Here is a 24447-nt window from a genome sequence, read left to right on the forward strand (position 1 = left end):
CCATCAGCTATGCTGACATCTATGGGGCCTGCTATGGCACAACCCACCCAAGTGAGTTTGTACGCCAGTCTCTTCCTGCCGATGGCCCCCCCCCACGCCCCCCTGATCTCTCTCTCCACAGCGCTTCACTCCTCTGGCCTCTCTGGCGTATTTTCTTTTCATAGACATCTGGCCGCCCCCAATAAACCTCTCAATGGAAAACGCTCTTTCCTCCGCACGCTTAGGAAGAATGTGAATCATGTGTTGTCCCCTCCTCCTAAAGCGTAATGTAAAGCAATCCTGCACTATCCTGAAGCTCTCATTTCCTCCCGTCAGAGAAAACGCACGCAGAGAAAGAGAGCGAGAATCAGAAAGAGAGGAAGGGAGAGAGAGCTGTTTTGTAAGGCTGTTGTTTTAAGAGACACCCAGCACCTGATCAGTGGCAACTAAGGCATATGCTGTGGACCCGGGGTGTCCAGCATGATGGGGGGGGGGGGGGGGGGTGTCCATGCAGGGCTGTGGGAGCAGGAGGCAGGTTGCCATGGCTCCAACCCCCCCACCTCATTTGTGCGGGTCAGAGAAGACTTGTTCTCTTTTGGAGGAGCTTCACAGAAAACCTCACGCTACAAATTACCCTCTGCAAGGGACACTCCCACCCCCACACAGGGCAGGGGCAAACAGCCATGAAATAAGTGCTTATCTCCTTGTTGATCCTCTGGATACCCTTAGCAACGTGTATACATGTCGAGTTTGTATGAGAGGCAAATATAATAACAGAGATGAGAAGGTCACATAGTGAGAGAGTGTGTTGTGTGTGTGTGTGTGTGTGTGTGTGTGTGTGTGTGTGTGTGTGAGAGAGAGAGAGAGAGAGAGAGAGAGAGAGAGAGAGAGAGAGAGAGAGAGGGGGGGGGGGAGGTGGGGGAGCAGATGTGTGTGGTAAGAATCAGAGCACAAGCCACTGTATTTAATAATGTATGCACTGATGGCTTATGTTGCTGAGGTGTCAACCTGACAGAGCAAATAAGCTTGCTGTGCCTCCCCCTGGCACTGGGTAATCCGCTCTTCTCAGAGGCCACGCGAGGATCAGCTTGTGTGTGTGTGTGTGTGTGTGTGGGGAGATGTGTGCATGGATCTTTCATTGTTGCATGAGCAGGCAAGTATAAATTAGAAAATTAAAAAGGAATGGTTGTTAAAGCGCAGTTGCTGGCACATGGTGTGAGTGGGCGGGCTTCCTCTCCTCTCCCACGCCTGGTTGGTGGAGAGAGACTTGTGCTGTAGCGAAGGAGTCCCCCCCCCCCCCCCCCCCCCCCCCCCCCACCCAACCCCCACCCTCGTCTGGCCGCCGCTGCAGGACGGTAGCACAGTGCTCCGATCAATCGCTGGCCTTTGGCACTAGGAGGACGTTGGTTAGTTATCACACGTGGATGGGAGAACTGGTTCCTCCAGCCCTGCTGGGCTCCATTGTCCGTCTACCTGGGCGTTAGCAGAGCGGCACACTACCTGGAAGAGACCAGACACAATCCAGAGATGCCATTTTAATTCTTAAAGGTATTTTTGAATCATCAGTGAACCTTGTTGGTACAAAAACAAAAACAAACGGCCAACCTGTGAACCAGCAGGCGTCTGACACAGACCACGTCCTCCTCACTGGCCCGGTTCAGAGGGGAAGACGTTTCTCAGCTGCTCAATCACCTCTTGTAGCTGCAGCACAGTGTTCTGCTCATGGTCCAAATCGTCCCCTGCAAGGCAGCTATCTTCAGCTCACAGTACACACACACACTCCTGCTCCGTGCTGCACAACCAGCTCGCACAATAAGGTTTCCGGGGCCATCTCCCCCAGGTCTGACCTGCTGGCTCAGTGTCTGTGGTCTCTCTGCTCGGTGGCCCCCCCTGGTGGAGCGCTGACACAGGTGAAGACAGAGACGATGGAGCTGAACCGTTGGCGTCCGAGTCATCTTTGGGCTGGGAGTCAAAAAGAAGAGGAGAGGACAGTCCAAATTTGTAAGAATACGTTGTTTTGGACTTAAATTAGAAAGTAATTTTTTAAAATTGTATCTAAACTCAAATTAGAGCAAAGCCTAAGTTCATAAATGCTGTTATTTATTATTTTATGTCAATACAGCTGGTGCTGAACTCCAGGGAGACAATGATTGCTGCATTTGGTGTTCTTGGTACTAAAAAATAAACAAGAGCACCATTTTTTAATTCCACAAACACTCAGCAGTAATCAATCAATCAATCAATCAATCAATCATTGATTTGATTGATTGATTGAGCAGTAATGCATATAGTAGCCCGGGATTGGGGCGCTGTCCCTTACAAACAGACAATCTGCTCTTCCCAAATACAACAGCTAGAAAAGTATCTTCTTCAGGCACACCAGACACACAGAGAGATGAAGCAACTTGACTTTAATGGGGAGATTTATTCTGGAGAGCAATGTGTGTGTCAGACTTCATCACCCCGATATCCACAGAGAGAACAAGCAACTCTAGACTAATTCTACCCTAGCAGAACCTCAAGAGATCCAGGTGTTGTAGTTCCCATAATCCCCGTGCACTGGGTCATCCCTGATTTACATTTCTCTCTCTCTCTCTTCTAGGTTCCTTCTCCCTTGGTCCATCGCTGCTATAATCCCTATAATCCCTATAATCCCGCGATCACATGAACCCTCCGTCTCCCCCCTGCTCCTTCCCCGTCTCAGTTTCCATGATGCGATGCTCATCCCACTTTAACCAGTTCTGGAATGCCACATTCTCTCCCTCTCTACCATTTTCTAAGCCACTGGAGCACCTGTTCCTCATCTCATCCTCCGACGGCGGTAATGCACTCTCTCCTTCCATCGCCTTCCCTGTCTCTCTTTGTGGTGCGTGGGACTTACGGGCCCTGACCCCCCCCCCCCCCCCCTTCACCCCCGCCACATTCTGCCTGCACAATGCTGATTTCAGCAAATGTTCTCTCTCCCCTCTATGTGCCTTTGGAAACCACCTAGAGCTGTACGTTTTCTGCTGTTCTCATCCGTTCTCTTTCAATCTTGACAGATGCTATTTCTTTGTCTCTCTTCCTCCACTGTCTCTGTACCCCCCCCCACCTGTGACATTAAATCTCTCTCTCTGCTTCCCTTCTTCTTCCATGTGTCAGAAGCATCAACCCCCCCCCCAACCCCCCCCCTCCGTCGGCAGCCTCAAAACACTCTTTTCTCTCTCTCACTCCGTTTGTTCCTTAAGCTCCTTTCTGTATTTCAAACAGGTTTTTTATCCCCCCCCCCCCCCGCCCAATTCCCTCATTCCCATAAAGTCTGCCAGTGTTTTACCATCTCTGTCTTTCCACGGCTTTCATGAAGATGAACATTCACTCTTATGTGCCATAAAAATCTACATTTACTCAGGTGAAAGGCAGGAAAACAACGCCCTCCCCTTCTGCACCGCACACTTCAGTGTGAGGGTTTAAAGCGCAGGCGCGCGTGGGATACACGGGAGAGGTGGGACACGCGGGACACGGCCAGGACGTCCGCCCGTACCTGCAGCAGCAGTTCGCGGAGCCTGCAGAGCTGAGACTCCAGCTGCTTGTTGTGGTCCTCCAGGATCTGCATGCGCGTCTCCAGGCGGCTTTTGTGCTGCCGCAGGACCCGGGCCTCGGCCAGGAGCTCCTCGTCGGGCTGGTCGGCGGGCGAAGCCGCTCCGCCCTCCACCTCTGGGCCCGGGGTGAGATCGGCCACCACCGCCTCCTCGTGGCGCCACTTTAGCCGCCGGTACTCACTCTGTAACATCCTGCCACCAGAGCAGAGACACCAGAGTCTTCATCATCCTCCTCACCCTCGTCCCCAACACACACCCCCATCATCCTCCTCACCCTCTTACCCAACACACACCCCCATCATCCTCCTCACCCTCTTACCCAACACACACCCCCATTATCCTCCTCACCCTCGTCCCCAACACACACCCCCATCAGACTCCTCACCCTCGTCCCCAACACACACCCCCATTATCCTCCTCACCCTCGTCCCCAACACACACCCCCATCATCCTCCTTACCCTCGTCCCCAACACACACCCCCATCATCCTCCTCACCCTCGTCCCCAACACACACCCCCATTATCCTCCTCACCCTCGTCCCCAACACACACCCCCATCATCCTCCTTACCCTCGTCCCCAACACACACCCCCATCATCCTCCTCACCCTCGTCCCCAACACACACCCCCATCAACCTCCTCACCCTCGTCCCCAATACACACCCCCATCATCCTCCTCACCCTCGTCCCCAACACACACCCCCATTATCCTCCTCACCCTCGTCCCCAACACACACCCCCATCATCCTCCTCACCCTCGTCCCCAACACACACCCCCATCAGACTCCTCACCCTCGTCCCCAACACACACCCCCATCATCCTCCTTACCCTCGTCCCCAACACACACCCCCATTATCCTCCTCACCCTCGTCCCCAACACACACCCCCATCATCCTCCTCACCCTCGTCCCCAACACACACCCCCATCATCCTCCTCACCCTCGTCCCCAACACACACCCCCATCAACCTCCTCACCCTCGTCCCCAACACACACCCCCATCAGCCTCCACACCCCCGTCCCCAACACACACCCCCATCAGACTCCTCACCCTCGTCCCCAACACACACCCCCATCAGCCTCCACACCCCCGTCCCCAACACACACCCCCATCAGACTCCTTACCCTCGTCCCCAACACACACCCCCATTATCCTCCTCACCCTCGTCCCCAACACACACCCCCATCAGACTCCTCACCCTCGTCCCCAACACACACCCCCATCATCCTCCTCATCCTCGTCCCCAACACACACCCCCATTATCCTCCTCACCCCTGTCCCCAACACACACCCCCATCATCCTCCTCATCCTCGTCCCCAACACACACCCCCATCATCCTCTTCACCCTCGTCCCCAACACACACCCCCATCATCCTCCTCACCCTCTTACCCAACACACACCCCCATCATCCTCCTCACCCTCTTACCCAACACACACCCCCATTATCCTCCTCACCCTCGTCCCCAACACACACCCCCATCAGACTCCTCACCCTCGTCCCCAACACACACCCCCATCATCCTCCTCACCCTCGTCCCCAACACACACCCCCATTATCCTCCTCACCCTCGTCCCCAACACACACCCCCATCATCCTCCTTACCCTCGTCCCCAACACACACCCCCATCATCCTCCTCACCCTCGTCCCCAACACACACCCCCATCAACCTCCTCACCCTCGTCCCCAATACACACCCCCATCATCCTCCTCACCCTCGTCCCCAACACACACCCCCATCATCCTCCTCACCCTCGTCCCCAACACACACCCCCATCAGACTCCTCACCCTCGTCCCCAACACACACCCCCATCATCCTCTTCACCCTCGTCCCCAACACACACCCCCATCATCCTCCTCACCCTCGTCCCCAACACACACCCCCATCAGACTCCTCACCCTCGTCCCCAACACACACCCCCATCATCCTCTTCACCCTCGTCCCCAACACACACCCCCATTATCCTCCTCACCCTCGTCCCCAACACACACCCCCATCAGACTCCTCACCCTCGTCCCCAACACACACCCCCATCATCCTCCTCACCCTCTTACCCAACACACACCCCCATCATCCTCCTCACCCTCGTCCCCAACACACACCCCCATCATCCTCCTTACCCTCGTCCCCAACACACACCCCCATCAGACTCCTCACCCTCGTCCCCAACACACACCCCCATCATCCTCCTTACCCTCGTCCCCAACACACACCCCCATCATCCTCCTCACCCTCGTCCCCAACACACACCCCCATCATCCTCCTTACCCTCGTCCCCAACACACACCCCCATCATCCTCCTCACCCTCGTCCCCAACACACACCCCCATCAACCTCCTCACCCTCGTCCCCAACACACACCCCCATTATCCTCCTCACCCTCGTCCCCAACACACACCCCCATCAGCCTCCACACCCCCGTCCCCAACACACACCCCCATTATCCTCCTCACCCTCGTCCCCAACACACACCCCCATCATCCTCCTCATCCTTGTCCCCAACACACACCCCCATCATCCTCCTCACCCTCGTCCCCAACACACACCCCCATCATCCTCCTTACCCTCGTCCCCAACACACACCCCCATTATCCTCCTCACCCTCGTCCCCAACACACACCCCCATCATCCTCCTCATCCTTGTCCCCAACACACACCCCCATCATCCTCTTCACCCTCGTCCCCAACACACACCCCCAGGGTTCATACACTTTTTTGACAATTAATTTCCATGACTTTTCCATGACTTTTCCATGACTTTCAGGCAAATTTCAATGACTATACATTCTCTAAACATATGTGTAGACATGAAAAATAAGAAAAATCCAGGCCAAAATTCCACAGTATATCATAAATTAATGAAAAGCCACGTGGTTTAATTGAAAAAATAAACATTTACCGTATTTTCAATATCAATATACGTCGCACCTACAAAGTTTTTTTAATGGAAAATGTTGTAGCTATAAGCCGTATCCGGGCTAAAAGTGAGTCCCCGCTTACCGACGGGTCTGGTTAACGACGGACTGGAGTTACGACCGACTTTTCGTAATTTTGCGCGGTGCGCGAAGGTGCAGTGGCAGCACAGTGGAGTGTAGTGGAGTATAGTGTATGATAAGCTGAAGCAGCGCAGCCTCCACCGTAGCCCATCTCGACAACGCGATCGCTCTTTCTCACGCAGTTTTTTTCTATACTGTATTTATGATTAAAGCGTATCTAAATCTAGGGTCACGCTTAATGACGAAAACTGCTTTACGACAGACTTTTCAGTCTCTAACCCCATCGTTAACCGATTGGTTAACCACACAGTGCACATTTTGCACGCATCCTTGTCTTTCTCAAACCACAGCTTGTATTTGTCCAACTGATCAGCCATTGTTGAATCGGCATTTACCAGCATTACGCAGATTTACATGTCAAAGTACAATCTACAGCTCCGTTTGGAGTCCGTTGCTAACGCAGCGAACTAACGTGTGAAGTTACGTTAGCGGTCCGCACAATGAAAAAAAAGGCTATATATATATTTCTTCCGGTTATCAGAACGACAAACATTTATTGTGTCAAGCAAATTTCCATGACTTTTCCAAAACATTTGAGTATTTTTATTTTTTCCAAAACTTATCCAGGCCTGGAAATTGCTATTTTCAAATTCCATAACTTTTCCAGGTTTTTCATGACCGTACGAACCCTGACCCCCATCAGTCTCCACACCCCCGTCCCCAACACACACCCCCATCATCCTCTTCACCCTCGTCCCCAACACACACCCCCATCATCCTCCTCACCCTCGTCCCCAACACACACCCCCATCATCCTCCTTACCCTCATCCCCAACACACACCCCCATCAGTCTCCACACCCCCGTCCCCAACACACACCCCCATCATCCTCCTCACCCTCGTCCCCAACACACACCCCCATTATCCTCCTCACCCTCGTCCCCAACACACACCCCCATCATCCTCTTTACCCCCGTCCCCAACACACACCCCCATCAGTCTCCACACCCCCGTCCCCAACACACACCCCCATCATCCTCCTCATCCTCGTCCCCAACACACACCCCCTTCAGCTCAGACCAATAACCCGGAGGAGCAGAGGCAATAGCAAAAGAGCAAAGCCAATCACGGGTGTAGTTCTGCTGTAAATAAGAGGTTTGCGGACTAAACGGCGTATAGAATTGGAAACACAAGACACACTTATGCTTCACTCTTCAACATGATGTCACTGTCCAAAGATTCTGAGAAAAAATACATAATTCCAGATTGTGGGTAAACAAAACCTTCATTGCAAACGACAATCCACTGAAAAATCACTGAACTGTTACTGAATTATTGTTCGTTCTTCTTGGGGAGCTTTGCCAAGATTTTTCAGCAGTCAATTTTAGTTGCTGTTACCTTTGATGGATTACTGATTTCATTTTTCCCTCTCTGTAAGTGAAATGCATGCTTGGTTGGGTTTGAGTCTGCAGAGCGACCTAGCTAATCTCACATTTTACACGGTTTTCTCCTGATGGGATCTCCAGGCAGGGTGGTAGGGGTTTCTACTGCACGAGGATGTGCCGCCCACTGGTTCTGGAGGCATGTTCTCATAATCGAGGAGATGTTTGTAAGTTGATGTACGTATACCCCTTTGTGCTTGTGTGCTTCTTATTTTGTTTCAGTTCACCAAACAGCTGATTTTGCAGTGTTGGATTTTGGTGCCCTGGTTCTGAAGGAATTACTTCTTTCCTCTCGGCATCTAAACCTGTGTTAGGCGGGTCTATAGTCATTAAGATGCTTCAGGCATACTGACTCTAAAGGCTGGCGCTAAGTGGAAGATCAGAAGCTCCAGGCAGCAGTCGGTGAAAGACGATACAAGCGACTGTCTAAAAATCACCCGGAGGCTAACCGTCTTAAAAGTGTGGGATGTAACGTACAAAATCATAAAGGTGACAGTATAAATACATAAATATACACAAACAAATGGGCATGGCCTATATTTTTCGCATCATGTCTAATTTTGTCTGAAATCGAAACTGAGCATACCAAGATTAGCAAGCTTGACCTCACTGTTTCAATCCTTATAAATATAGGTGCCTCAGACAGTGATAAAACCAGGCTACACACACAACCCTGGAATCATGGAGGCTGTAATAATCCCTCTACATTCGTATCAGTTACTGTTCTCTGGTGAGATGTGATTTTTTGTAATATGTGTAGGTTCCACCTTTAAAAAGCAACCCCAGTAAGCAACACTAGACACATACCAATGACTTCAGCACCAGTGCAAACCTCTAAACCCCACCCACTTTAGTCATAATGCTTACCCTGCACCTATACTCACTGGCTACTTTATAGGTGTACTTTATAGGTCTACATTTACAGACTTAGACTCTAACCCAGCTGTTTATCATGCACAATTGCCATACTCCCTCTTCCATATTTATCACTGGCTAATTTATGACCACATGCCCACATGCTGACTGGATATTATGCATTAGTGGACGACAACCCCAACTGTGAGACTAGGGGAGTGCAGGTCGTGGGAGGGGCTTGGGACTGTCATGGGAGGGGCTTTGGAGTTTGACATTGCATATGTAAATACAGCTTTTGGGTTGAGAACTGCATGCAACTCAAAAATACCCTGTTTAAAAAAGAAACGAACCCTCCATCATCCTCAGTTTTACCAGTCTGCTCATTATCGGCAGCTGCGGTGCTGTGGGTTCTTACAGTAATAGTAATGGGGCTTTCCCTGAGGCAGCCATCACACGGGCCTTCAAAGGGACCACCAACCGCTGCAGGAAGTGCTGATTTATGAAGTGGGTTAAGGTTGCAGACGCCCTGCAGACATTTGTTATTAATCCTGATTTACTGACCGGTGGCTCAAGAGAAAGAAGAAGCTGAGACCCCTGACACTGTGCTTAAAGGACCGGCCTGTAACGAGGAGGAGGACGAAACGTTAATGAGTCGTTTAGACAGCCATGGCCTCTGGTCAGAATGAAGCGCTAATAGAAAGGTGTCGAACCGCTGCCGATGACGTTCGAGACGTTCCGCTTCGGGGTCTGGGACGCGTGGCAGGAAATGAGACTATCGCACACGAGAGGTCAGGGGGGCACTTCTATGATGCCACTGAAGGGAAGATTAGCAGTCGTTATGATGTTCCCGGTCAGCGATTGAATAAAATTCAATTTTAGTTTAATCAGTTGGCAGCCGTCACCTAAAGGTGCACTCAGCAGCGTCAATATGCAAGTCAGTGTGGGTGTAAGGATCCCAGTGAATCAGATAGAAGAGAGGGCAGCGGAAACCTCTGCTCTCCTTATTTGTACAAGCAGCAAAGTTCTGAAAAACTTCCACTTAACAAAGCTCATCAGTCTCAGATGAACGGGAGTCATTTGTCTCTCCAAAACGGAGTAGCTGACTACAACAAATGCATGAATCACCATGCCAGTCTTTTGCAGAGTGAACAGTCGTCTGACCTGGGGGCCAGGGTGGCATTACATTGTGATTGAGCGCCTTCCAGTAAATGCATTGTTTAGTAAACAAGCAGCAGGCCTGTGTGACTCTGAGGGCGTGCATGTTGTGCGTGTGTGTATGTGAGTTTTGGGTACACGCCACTCACCTGTTCTCATTCTCCAAGCGGGCTAGCGTACGCTGCAGCTCCTCCTTGTTGTGGTAGTCGAGGTGGGCGAGGGGGTGTGGCCCGGGCGGGGAGTCCTGCTCCAGGGCGGGGCTGGAGTGACGCAGGAGGTACTGATCTTCATCCCTGAGTCCCCCCGCACAGGAGACAATGCACACTGAACCACCACAGCCAGCAGCGCATACACGCGGGCACACGTGGCAGGGGCCGAGGCACACGCACTCCGGGGAGCAGAGATATGCCTCACGCACACGCATGCACACGCGCATGCACACGCACGTGCACACACGCACATTTACATTCCACGAGCCACTAATGCACTGTCATAGCTGCAGAGATTTAAAGCTATTTTATCCATCGTACACACTTTTACTAGGAGACAAAGACAGTGTTCACAGTGCACTAGTCCAGACCAGTCCAGTGCACCTACATTCGCAGGTGCACTATCACTAATTCAAACAAACAGACTCACACAAACGCACACACAACAGCGCACGACGAGCGTGTAGAGGGAGAGACTGTCAGCCTGGCCTGCGTGGTCTTTTGATCTAGTTCAATTGTCACGCGAGAGAAATTCCAGCTACGGTCGAAAAAACTTGCAGCGTGATAAGTCAGCAATCTTTTCGCATTTAACCTCCGCCCATCAATCTGTACATTACAGCAGCGAGACCCCTGCAATTCTCATGCGCTGGGATGCGTGACGGAGAGACGCGGGTGGACCAGCTCCGGCTCGGAAATGCAAACGGGCTTTTTGGATGCTCCGCAGCTGCCGTGGGCGGGAGGCGGGGCGTTGCAGGACCACGGTTGTGGTCTGGGGGGCGTTGCAGGACCACGGTTGTGGTCTGGGGGGCGTTGCGGGACCACGGATGTGGTCTGCGGGGCGTTGCGGGACCACGGTTGTGGTCTGCGGGGCGTTGCGGGACCACGGCTGTGTTCTGCGGGGCATTGCGGGACCACGGTTGTGGTCTGCGAGGCGTCACGGGACCACAGTTGTGGTCTGCGGGGCGTTGCGGGACTACGGCTGTGTTCTGCGGGGCGTTGCGGGACCACGGTTGTGGTCTGCGGGGCGTTGCGGGACCACGGCTGTGGTCTGCAGGGCGTTGCGGGACCACGGATGTGGTCTGCGGGGCGTTGCGGGACCACGGATGTGGTCTGCGGGGCGTTGCGGGACCACGGTTGTGGTCTGCGGGGCGTTGCAGGACCACGGCTGTGGTCTGCGGGGCGTTGCGGGACCACGGCTGTGGTCTGCGGGGCGTTTCAGGACCACGGCTGTGGTCTGCAAGGCTGACAGACCCACACCTCCACGCATGCACATGCTAAGTGAGTGTGTGCTCAAAACACAGAGCAGAGAAGTGCACCCATACACGGCAGCTGTGCGGAGCTGCAGGTGCATGTCTGCACGCACACACACACACACACACACACACACATAATACACAGACACGGAAGCCAAGTGAACTAACAATGCAACACAAGGCAATAAGCTCACTTTAATGTGGGAAAGACTATACTTAGAGTTCAAGTCAAAGCATAGTGTTTTCCACTTACACTTTCAGAATAGATGGAATGCAAATAGGACTTGTGAAAATAGAAATGAGACAACACAAACGCCGGTCGCATTTCCATCGTATTGTGATGAAGACATAAACAGGGGAGATGTGGTGGAACACCATCTCACACCACAGTTCCACTGGGAGGCACTGACACACTGACACAATGCAAAATGCCACAGAAGGAGCAGATGTTCACAGAGAGATAATTCCAGGGTGCCATTCAGAGCAAGTGTCAGCACATGTCACCGCAGAAGAACTGAGAACTTAAAAACACAATCACATGCGATGCCTTGAAGAAATGGGTGGCTCCACATCACATTTAAGCCAAAAGGTGGACTCAACCTAAACTACACACGTCCAAATACTTTTGTCAGGGAAGCCCATACAGCCCACAAGGCTGGTAATGTAATGATGACAAGAAGGAGTTTACAGGGAAGGGCAGCAGTGTTCTCGCCCTAAAGAACCCTCCCTCTGATGGCCTGGTCTCCTCTACAGGTGTCTTCATGTGAAGGCTCCACCTTATCTGACTTATGAGTGCTGGGGAGGCGGGAACCCCGCCCCCGCATGCAGCCTTTAGCTTCACACTTTGTGTTCCCTGGCATTTGATTGGCTCCAGCGCCACGCCCTACAAAAGTCACTCTTTTTATTCCTGTCACTCCTTAATCACAAGAACTTTCACATGATGGTGTAAGAGCAGGCACACGCCACCCTGGGTCATTCTCATTGTGTTTTGAATGTTTTGGGGTTTTTTTAATGTGACAACTTTGCTGACCCTGAAACATATAGGCATATGGGCGCATGATCGCATACAAACACTCAAGGCAGACTGCTCAGGCACGCACACACACACACACACACACACACACAAACATAAACACACACACACACACACACACACACACACACAAACACACACAAACATAAACACACACACACACACACACACACACACACACAGACAGGGCCTTGGAGGTAATGATTTCGGTGTGTGGGGGGGTGGGAGGGAGCGTACTCACAGACTTTCATCAGGAGAGAGGCTGTCAGTGAAGAAGGAGCAGCTCTGACTCTCCATTTCTGCCAGCCTACCAGAGAGAGAGAGAGAGAGAGAGAGAGGGAAAGAGGGAGAGAGGGAGAGAGAGAGAGAGGTAGAAATTACAGCAGAGTGCATATATATCTATATAGGTCAGCCACACAATAGTGAACGTGGAGGAGTTACTCCACATAGCTAGAAAAAAAGATCCAGACCTTATTTTTTGTGTAATATGAAAAGCTTTGCATTATAATGTACTCCTGCACCAGAATATGCAAATATAATCTTCATTGACACAAGTGTGTTCACCCCAATGCCTGGAGGCCAGCAGAGTATCATCCTGGTCCAAATCTAACATAAGGCCAAAAATAAGGTTTAAGTATGTTCCTAAAGGTTCCCTAGGGTTTAAAACATGTATGTTACCACAGGAACGGATTAGCTGGTTCCAGTACACCAGCTCACAGATCAAACGCCATGGATCGAACCCTATGGATCGGACTGTAGGCTGGTAAATCTCCAGACGCAGAGCGGATCATCACTTTGATAAACTGTCACTTGTATTGCTGTGACTGATGATGCCATTTATTTATCAGATGATGTTTATATGAAGAAATCAAGGGAATCACTTTCCAGTGAGAGCAGTTATGCCAGTGCAGTCCTGATGGCAGGCATTATCATTATTCCACACGCAGGACTTAGTTAAGCCTCGGGAATTCAGCACCATGGACAGCGCACCCTGTCCCCCAGCAGTGGAACTTTGATGGCGGAACTTTGCTTTTAGCAGCATTCTGCCCTCTTCCTGCCTTGAGTTACCCTAAGGGTGTGTGCGTGTGTGTCTGTGTGTGTGTGTGTGTGTGTGTGTGTGTGTGTGTGTGTGTGTGTGGAGGGGGGGTTCAGCCAGTGAATTAGTGGCAGAGCAGTCTCCTGCAAAGCCAGTAATGAAAAGTGCTAAGTGCCTTGCATAGCCTATAGCTGGGGTAGCAAATTGCCAGAGAGTCCACTAAACAGTTCTTTGGATGTGCCTATACAGATCAATTGGAGTGATGAAAGCTTTGTCACAAAGTCAGAATTGCGTCATCCAAGCTCCCTTTCTCAGCCAGTCACTGACTGCCACACTCGCCGTCCTCGTACATGCTGGACACGGCTAGGACAACACCAGACGGAGTCTGCTCCAGGATCTACGGGCTGCATCGAATTGCTCCCCCAGGAAAACTAACATGCAGTTAGAGGATGCGATGGTTGAGACAAGGGTACCCTGGAAGTGAGTTCAGAGAAGCACGTCCCTAGAGGCAAGACAAGAAATCAAGGCTACTTTATGGGCAATCAGGTGTGTGTTTGTGTGTGTGAGAGAGACAGTGGGAGAGACACAAAGACAAAGCAACACATAAACCATTTTTATTCTTTTTTTTCTATCAAGCAGACATCAGCCGGTGATATTATCAGTGATGATCTCTAATTAGAGTAAGAAAACCCAACAATCTTGACCTGTGAGTGTGCCATAGCTGCCCTAATCCCAGTCAGCTGGAACTCTGTCTCTGTCTCTGTCTCTCTCTCTCTCTCTCTCTCTCTCTCTCTCTCTCTCTCTCTCTCTCTCTCTCTGTCTCTCTGTCTCTGTGATGGTCTGTTTTGATGATAAGAAGGCCTCCTTCTGCAGAAGCTCATGTGAACCCTTCCCATCAGAGCTGTCTCCACACACCAGGCATCCTGCAGCGCACCCCATTAACATGGACACCAAGACGCTTGCCTGAGACACATAAAAAAACAACCCTCTGACTCTCTCTGGATCCAAATGAGCCTCTCCATCCACCACATACACACACACACACACACACACACACACACACACACACACACACACACACACACACACAGACACACACACACACACACACACACACACACACACATACACACAGATCCTCAGCAAGACTACACTAGAGTCTTAACTTTCCTTTCTTCTGTCAGTTTAATTTTCCATTAGAGCTTAAAGGGAGTCCTGACAATGATTAAGGGAATAAATAAAGTGATTCGTCATTTAGTGAGCGTCTCCCTCCACTGTATGTGGGACAGGGAGACGCGAGATAAACCTGAATTAAAGGGCGTTTTACATTCAGCTGCAGAAGGGAGATGGATCCTCCGGCTCCATCCCTCTTCTCCCAGCGATAAAAGCCATGTCTGTCCCCATTTAGCCACGACTCACATCATGAATTTTTTTTTTTATTACACAGAGAAGAAAGAAGAAAAACAAATGTCACCCTTTTACAAGGCCCACACACACACACACACACACACACAAGCAGCCTATCATAGATTCTGACATCTGAGTGAAGCCAGCCAACACCCAGCCCACAGTCCAGCACAATGCGGCCGGACAGGAAGTGGCCATCACAAACCAACCTCTTCATAAAATAACCGTGAGCGTTTTCCCCTGCGCTGACATACGGGCCTTAATTGCTCCATGCCCAACGGCACACACAGGAGCCTCCCCATGCTGTCAACACACGCAACAGAGGCTTGCGCAGTGAAATATTTCATTTCAATACGTAGAGGAGCTAACGGAGGTGAGAGGAGACACGGAGGAGAAGAGACGAGGGAATGCTGACAAACAAAAGTGACGCCGTGGGAAGGAGAGGAGACAGGAGCGAGAGAGAAGTGGAGAGAAAGATGAAGCTGCAGGGAGCAGAGGGAGATAGAGATAGAGGGAGATAATGGGGGAGAGGAGAGAAGGAGAGAACACACTGCAAACCATGTGTATGTCCCAACGTGGTGTGGTCAGCCAGATAAAAGTGGCTGAAGAGGGTGTGTGTGTGTGTGTGTGTGTGTGTGTGTGTGTGTGTGTTCCTGCAATAAAACACAAGAAATGCTCTTTTTTTGGGGGTCCACTGCATTCCCAGAACAGGCATAATCCGACCACGTGTTTAAAGCACGATTTTTATTCTGATGCTATTACCAAACTATCTCCACATTACTAAGAAAAAAAAAACCACAGAGAAGATGGGAGGCAGATCATTGATTGTTCTGTGAACCTGGTCTGCGGCCTTTCTCCGAGAACACAGTCAATCTCTAAATCCTCTCAGTGTGAGTGTTTCATATGACTGCTGGTGTGGGAGCCCTGACACGGCAGACACTGATCTGAGGTGGCAGCTGCCAGATTCTGTGTATGGCCCCTTAACTCTGGCTAGAGAGAGCAGCTGACCCCTGTCCACCCCACACGTGTCTCTCTCCCTCTCCCTATCTGTCCATTCCACACTTGTCTCTCTCTCCCTATCTGTCCCCCTCACATGGGTCTCTCTCTCCCTCTCTGTCCACCTCACACTGGTCTCTCTTTCTCTCTCCCTATCTGTCCACCCCACACCTCTCTCTCTCTCTCTCTCTCTCTCTCTCTCTCTTTCTCTCTCTCCCTATCTGTCCACCTTACACGGGTCTCTCTCTCCCTCTCCCTATCTGTCCACCTTACACGGGTCTCTCTCTCTCTCTCCCTATCTGTCTTGCTGTTGGCTAAACTGTTTGTCTGGAGAGAATGGTTTTGCTTTTAGTGTGTCCATGTAGAGTAGATCAATACTCTAATCAGGGCTCAGATGCAGGAGTGATAGGATGAGGAGGTGGGGGTGTGGGTGGGGGTGCGGGTGGGGGTGCGGGTGGCTATTGGGCACCACCCATGCGTGACAAATCTACCTGCTGGCAAAGTGCTCGATCCGGCTATGTGTGTCCGCATGGGGCAGCCTTGGAGAAGAACATGGCCTGCCAGAACACACACACACACACACACACACACACACACACACACACACACACACACACACACACACACATCAATATGTTAGCATGAGGGATCTTTAGGTGTGAATGCTTGGGTGTGTGTGTGTGTGCTTGTGTGTGTGTGTGTGTGTGAAACCGACAGTCTTCACACAGTCAAATAAACATCACTTTTTCTTAGTCAGTTCTCTGCCAATCAACCTCAAAACGAGTGCTTGCCTTACACCCTGTAGAGGCGCTTCGTTTCTTTCACCAGTTTCTTGTGCCACCTTTGCCTCTGAGTAACAACCAGTATTGAAAGACGCGAGTGAGATAGAATCCTCTTTAAATGTTTACTTATAAACATCAGACATTACATTGAACTCAACATGACTCGGTCCAAAAACTGTGTTGCTTCCAAAAACTCCAACTGACGTCTGTCCGTCCTAACTTAAGCAGGAAACAAAAAGGGTTACTGACGGAAGCTGAAAGTACAGAAATTTCTTCAAACTTATACATTACTAATTTCTGTTTTCATTTTAGAGAATGCAACAATTATGGATTATTATTATTAATTATCTTCATCATATTTTAACCTCTTTAACTAAATTATTTTATACAATAAATTAACCCTTAACTGGCTCTTACATTACCCGGCCCCTAATTGGTTAGGCAGGAGGACTAAGCTATTACAAACTTAAACATTAAGAGCCTACTACCTATACTTCAAATGTTCATGAAGACCAACTTGTCTTCCTTTGTTAGTCGTCTACATCACTTCTTTCAACAGACACAGTTTATTTACAGGCCTTTCCAAAGTGTTGGTCCTTGTCTTCAATTTCACTCTCCGCACCATTCCACTGGAGTCTGGCATTGTTTCAACTACCTTCCCCATGACCCAGGAGTTGCGAGGGGAAGAACTATCCACTAATAGCACGACATCTCCCATCATGAAGTTTCTTCTAGGTTTCAGCCATTTCTGGCGCTCCTGAAGAAGGGGTAGGTATTCTCGTGTCCATCTAGACCAGAATAAATCTGCAAGATATTGGACTTGCTTCCATCTTCTTCTTGCATACATGTCATCTTTGCAGAAGGTGCCTGGAGGCATGATTGGCTGGGACTTCAGAAGCAATAAGTGATTGGGGGTTAAAGGCTCGATGTCGTTTGCATCATCCGAGACACTCGTCAGTGGCCTTCCATTGATGATGCTTTCGACTTCACACATTATTGTATGAAGACAGTCATCGTTCATTGCTTGCTCCTTCACCAGGGAATTAAGGATCCTTCGCGCACTGCGGATTTGTCTTTCCCAAACCCCGCCTTGATGGGAGGCGGCTGGGCTGTTGAATATCCACTTTATTCCCTTTGGATGAAAGGCTCTTTCAATTTTGTCATTATCCAACTGTTGAATGGCTCCCCTTAACTCTCTTTCAGCTGCCACAAAATTTGTCCCATTGTCTGACCTCAGGGTGTTGACTTGACCCCTCCTACATACAAACCGGCGTATTGCATTAATGCAGGAGTCCGTGTCAAGGCTGTCAGCAACTTCAATGTGCACGGCTCGGAGAGAGAGACAAGTGAACATCACCCCGTATCTCTTAACAGTACTCCGTCCCCGTTTAACTTCAAACGGGCCAAAGTAATCAACGCCGGTGTTCGTGAAAGGTGGTTGGTCCGGGAGGAGGCGATCTTCGGGTAAGTCCGCCATCATTTGCTCACCAGCCTTTCCCGTCATCCTACGGCAGACTGTGCATTTGTTAATGATCTTCCTGATTGCGTTATTGGCTTGTGGAATCCAATATCTGCATCTCAGTTGTGCCAACACATAACTGCGCCCACAGTGTCCTGTTCTTTGATGTATGTCTCTCAAGATCAAGGTGGCAACTTTGCTGTGTTTAGAAAGAATTGCTGGATGTTTAGCGTTTTCTGGCATAGCGGACTTGTTAAGTCTTCCGCCAACCCTCAAGGTGCCATCTTGGAGAGTCGGATTCAGTCTAAACAGCGCACTACTGCGACTGAGATTGTTGCCTTTCTGCAGAACTTTGATTTCCTCTCCAAAATGCTGTCTTTGGCTGAACCGTATTATTTCCGCTTCAGCTGTGTCCAAGTCCTCCAAGGTAAGCGATTTATTTCCTGATGTAGCTTTAAATTTCTTCATATGCCGTTCTAGCTCTAATCGTCGCTTTCCAGTGTCTTTTTCAGTTTGATCGATTGCTCTTGATGCCTCTTTACTTTCTTCCTTCCATTTCCACAGAGCATCCTTTATTTTTACAATCCAAGCCACTGATCGTTTAAGCTTATTCCAATCTGAATAATAGCCGATCAGCTGGCTCATTGGTTCTGTACTTTCTTCTACTTTGACTGTATTAACAGTGACTGAGTTCTTGACCTCTGGGTCTTCGTCCAGGCTTTCCTTCCACAGCACTGGCTGTTCCGGCCAATCGTTCTCGTTCGGCAGAAACTTTGGTCCACTCATCCACGTTCCTCCTTGCACCAAGCTTTTCGCTTTCAGGCCTCTGCTGGCTTGATCTGCAGGATTTTCGTCTGTTCTGACGTACTTCCATTGAGATTGCTTGGTTGCTTCTCGGATCAAGGAAATTCTGTTCGCAACAAACGTTTTGAAACGAGCAGCTTCACTGAAGACGTATCTGAGCACCGTTGTGCTGTCTGTCCAGAAGACAGATTGTTGCAGTGGAACTTGAAGTTCTTGATGTAACATCTTGTCGACCTTCACCGCGATAACTGCTGCTGTCAGCTCAAGTCTAGGGATCGTGACACGTTTGAGAGGAGCCACTCTTGATTTCCCCATAAGGAAAGCACAGTGTTTCTCGCCTTGCTCATTTTCTAGCAGTAGATAAGACACAGTGCCATATGCATACTCTGAGGCATCTGAAAAATGATGCAACTGCGCCGCAGTAGAGCATCCAAACTTGGTGGGTTTTAAGCACCTACTCACGTGGAAATTGGTGAGGTGAGTAACATCTTTCACCCATCTCCTCCAATCTTCAGCATGCCTTTCACCAATGTTCTCATCCCAACCAAGTTGTTCTTTACAGAGCTCTTTCAACAAAAGTTTAGCAGGCAAGATGACTGGGGCCAAAAACCCAAGGGGGTCATAGATGGAATTAATGACTGACAATATGCCTCTTCTTGTCATCGGTTTGTCTTGCAGTTTCATGCTGTATGTGAAAGTATCCATTTCTGTGTCCCACTGAACACCGAGTGTTCTCTCCACTGGCAGAGCGTCGTGTCGTAAGTCCAGGTCTTTCATTTTACTGGCTCTGTGTTCCTCAGGGATTGACAGTAACACCTTTCTGCTATTGCTCATCCACTTTGTTAAGGTGAACCCTCCACTGTTGCACAAGGCTCTAAGATCATTGACTAAGGTAATTGCGTCTTCATCTGTAGCTACGCTTTTCAGACAATCATCCACGTAGAAATTATTCAGGACTGTCTGAACCGCACATGGAGAAGTAACACTTCTGTGATCCTCTGCTGTTCTTCTGAGTGCGTAAGAAGCTACACTTGGTGAAGAGTTGGCTCCGAAGAGGTGCACGGTCATCCGGAACTCCGCCATGGGCTCATCCAACCTGCCGTTGGGCCACCAAAGAAAACGAAGTAGATCCGCATCATGTTCCGGCACCCTAACTTGGTAGAACATTGACTCAATGTCTGCCATTACTGCCACTGACTCCTCACGAAATCTCAGAAGAACTCCGACTAATGTGCTGGTCAAGTCAGGCCCCTGGAGCAGTTCGCTATTTAGACACCTACCCTGGAATGAGGACGTGCAGTCAAATACCACCCGCAACTTCTGTTTTTTTGGGTGATAGACGCCATGGTGTGGTATATAAAACACCCTTTTGTCATCTCTGTTCAGTTGGTGTGTAGGAACCTGGACAGCATAGCCCTTACCAATGATGGTTTCCATGAATCCCTTGTAGTCTTCAAAGAATTCAGCATTCCTCTTAAACTTCCTAAGCAAAAACGCTATACGTTGTTCCGCCACACAACGGTTATTAGGCATTTGGAGCTTCTCATTCCTGAATGGCAATCCAATGGTATAATGTCCATTCTCTAAAATTGACGTCTTCTCCACACACCGCATAAATATTTTGTCTTCTTGAGACATCTCTTTCTTGTCGTCATAGCTGCGCTCTGGAAAATCAGCATTATACTGTTGGACCAATAACCTCTCAATCTCCATCAAAGAGATTTTGTTGACTGAGAAAGGTCGCGGTTCATTCTCTGTTTCATTCAGGTCTTTCCTTATAGGTCCGTTCACAACCCAGCCAATGGCCGTCTTCACAGCATAGGGACCTCCAGCCTGACCATTAATGATGCGCCAGGGTTCTAATGCTCTTGAACAATTTGCTCCAATAAGTAGTCCCACTTCAGCATCTATCTCTGGCAAGCTCACTTCGTGGAGGTATGGCCACATCTGAACATCCTTCTGTTTGGGTATATTCCCGGCATGAACAGGTATGCTGCTGTGAGTAAACACCTTGGGTAACTCAATGAACACGTTGCTTTCCAACCCACACACTTCCAGGTCAGATATCACAAAACTGTTCACGAGCTTTCGTTCACCTGGTTCATCTTGGCCCATGGTGCTTAGAAGTATTCTTGTGGGCTTCCCTTTCACGTTCAATTTCCTTTGCAGGTCTTCCGTGCAGAAGGTTGCTGTGCTTCCCGGGTCCAGAAAAGCATACGTTTTTATATGTTTGTCGCTATTCTTTGACTTGATTTTTATTGGTACTATTGACAGCACACAATCAGCTTCTCCGGCCCCCGTAAAGCCACAGGACTCTTGTGAGATGGGAGCTTCTGCGCAGGGCACCTCTTTAATTTGAGCACCATCTTTCTTTACTGGGACGGAGACAGAACCTTCATCCTTAACTTTGTGCAGAATATCAGGGTGCTTTAATGCACATTCCTTGCACTCTAATTTTCTTTTGCAGAATGTGCTGAGATGGCCAGGAACCAAGCATCCAAAACATAGGCCCTTTGATTTCAGAAAGTCTAGTCGTTCTTTATGTGGCCGACCTTTGATCATACTGCATGAAGCAAGGGTGTGAGACTGCTGGCAGTACAAACATGGTTTATCAAAGGCATTCACTGTTGTACTCATGTTAGCAGGCTTGATATGTATTTTTTGGGACACTTTGCTTTCAGCAGCAACATTAGTTGCGAAGCTGCTTCCACGCACCTCTTTCCTTGCTGGCCTGTTTTCCCTTTGGTCCATCTTTCCAGGCGCGGTTGTGCGGCTGTCTGAGATATTACCGAAGAGGGGGTCCATAGCTATCTTAGCTTGGCGATCTACGAAGTTCACCAAATCAGCAAACCTTGCTCTCCTTCCTCTTCGCTCTTTAAGTTCGAAAGCTTCAGCACGCCAACGTTCTTTCATTTTGTACGGCAGTTTGGATATTACTGTCCGTAGATTGGTTGGATTGTCCATCTCTTCTAAAAATTCAATGTCCTCCATAGTGTTACAACATCCAATCAAAAACATTGCGTAGGCATTCAACGCTGTCCTGTCGTCCGACTTCACTTGTGGCCATTTGAGCGCTTTATCAATGTATGCACTGGCTATGCGAAGCTCATCCCCATAATGCTTATGAAGTAGCTGTTTTGCCTCGTGATAGCCTTTGCTAGGTGTCATGTGAACGCAGCTGCGTACCAGTTCTTGAGGTTCGCCATCCGTGTACTGTTCCAAGAAGTATAACTTATCCTGATCGTTGTCAGTCTTCTGCTCAATTGCATGCTCAAACGCCCTTATGAAGGATTTGTACTGGAGCGCGTCACCCTTGAACACAGGAATGTCCTTTTTCGGTAGCTGTGAAAGCTGTTGTTGTTTTACAAGTAGCTCGGTAATTACATTCTGTTTTTGTATGACTGTAAAGATGTCATCACCTCTGCTCGTTTGAGCTCTAGGACTCTGATTGGAAGCTGGCTGTGGCTGCTGTGGTATTCTGGAGTGCTGCACTTGCGTTGGTACATGAACATTCACATGAGCTTGCTGCTGTAGCATCATGGCATCTCTTTCCTTATTCATTTTCCCGCTTAGTGATTTCCACGCTGACGAATGGCAACTGGAACCATCTTCGGACCTCTCATATTCTCTAAGCACTTTTAATTTTGCTTGGCTTTCAGCTAATGCAGTCTCCAGCTCTAGCTCTTCCTTTTCAGCTTTAATTCTAGCTGCTTCGAATTCAAGCTCCTGTCTTTTCCTTAACGCTGCTGCACGTTCCAGCAGAGCTGCGTGTTCTGCTTCTTGTCTAGCACGTGTGGACGATACACATGATGTTCCACTTACACGAGACCCACGCAGGTGATCCTTTACAGCTCTGCAGACCCTTACCTGTGAAACACTGTCACTCGGTAGAATGGCATCTTGTTGTTCATCTATCACATGCTGCTCTTCCAGTTGCATGCTTTCCTTCATTGTGTATTCATGCTCATCTGCAATCCATCTTTTAGTTATTTTCATAAAGTCTTTGATAACTTCCATTTTTGGTACAAACCAATTATCCTGGTCAAGCATTTTTTCATCTTCAGACAACAGATTGCCAACTTCGTTGTTGAGACTATTGAACTCATTTAGGGATTGTGCAAATTCACTTTCCATCATATCTTTAACATTTTCTAAATTTTTTGCACTCATCAGTGCCTCTATCTCTTTCATTCGGCTAGTTAAGAGTTCCCAAAGTTCGTCTCCTCAATGCTATGAACCTTTGTAATCTTTCCTCTATACCCTTCTCAGTTAGCTTGCGTGGTCTTCCCTGCTCCACTCTGTCTTTGCCACGTCCGTTTTTATTTTCATCGGCCATCTTACAATTCGTGGAGCTAATGCTCACGTTGCGCGCACAAGGGTTTTAAAACACTTCTCAGTTGTCTTTCTTAACGAGCCGAGTGCACACAACCTTTCCAAATCGCAAAACTCCACCTTGACCGAATCCAATCCTGTTATTCACGAGCGTTCTTACAGGGAAGAGATCCAACGCGCTAGCTCTTTTAACTTTGGTTAGCCCCCTTTTGTGGTTTTTTTTTTTTTTTTTTTTTTTTTTTTTTTTTTTTTTTACTTTCGTTTTCGTCCGAACTCGTGGACCATCTTAGAATCCATACAACGTACTTTCTTCACAAAGCTTAGAGGTAAAGAGGAATTTTCGATACCTTTTCCTGGAGAATGCTTCAGAGGATAACCCGTTTCACGGATTCTCTGGGCGAGCTCCGAACTGCGCTATCCAGGTTAATTCAGCGAGGCTACGAGTTAGCTAGTTTTTGGACTAATGTAGAGGCGCTTCGTTTCTTTCACCAGTTTCTTGTGCCACCTTTGCCTCTGAGTAACAACCAGTATTGAAAGACGCGAGTGAGATAGAATCCTCTTTAAATGTTTACTTATAAACATCAGACATTACATTGAACTCAACATGACTCGGTCCAAAAACTGTGTTGCTTCCAAAAACTCCAACTGACGTCTGTCCGTCCTAACTTAAGCAGGAAACAAAAAGGGTTACTGACGGAAGCTGAAAGTACAGAAATTTCTTCAAACTTATACATTACTAATTTCTGTTTTCATTTTAGAGAATGCAACAATTATGGATTATTATTATTAATTATCTTCATCATATTTTAACCTCTTTAACTAAATTATTTTATACAATAAATTAACCCTTAACTGGCTCTTACACACCCGACTCCTCTGTCATTACCCAACTCAAATCAAAAGTAACCACTCAAATCAAAAGTAACCACTCAAATCAAAAGCAATCACTTAACAGCCGCCGCTGGGGCCTGCCTTTCAGACTCACGTTTCGCCGCTCTCTGCCTCCAGGAGGGTCTGCACAGGCAGGTAGCCTCTCTGTGGGTGCTTACTGAAGTACTGCTTCGATCGGAACTTGTTCTTCAGAGTCTTAGCAAAGTCCCGCATCTTCTCCCCAGAGGTGGTCTGCA

The 24447-nt window shown here is 49.0% G+C and overlaps 1 protein-coding gene across 1 annotated transcript in view; it reads right to left on the reverse strand.

The window, feature by feature from the left end:
* Positions 1-1304: 1304 nt before the first annotated feature.
* The window catches only part of drp2 (dystrophin related protein 2), a 100616-nt gene continuing 77473 nt past the window's right edge, over positions 1305-24447 (reverse strand). Inside the window, 8 exon segments of the mRNA XM_076995125.1 lie at positions 1305-1479; positions 1585-1718; positions 1827-1941; positions 3500-3749; positions 10159-10302; positions 12746-12811; positions 16435-16500; positions 24306-24442. Coding sequence (XP_076851240.1) covers positions 1624-1718; positions 1827-1941; positions 3500-3749; positions 10159-10302; positions 12746-12811; positions 16435-16500; positions 24306-24442 — 873 coding nt within the window. The 3' untranslated portion in view covers positions 1305-1479; positions 1585-1623.

The sequence above is a fragment of the Brachyhypopomus gauderio genome, unplaced genomic scaffold, assembly GCF_052324685.1.
Source record: "Brachyhypopomus gauderio isolate BG-103 unplaced genomic scaffold, BGAUD_0.2 sc182, whole genome shotgun sequence".
In the NCBI taxonomy this organism is placed as follows: domain Eukaryota; kingdom Metazoa; phylum Chordata; class Actinopteri; order Gymnotiformes; family Hypopomidae; genus Brachyhypopomus; species Brachyhypopomus gauderio.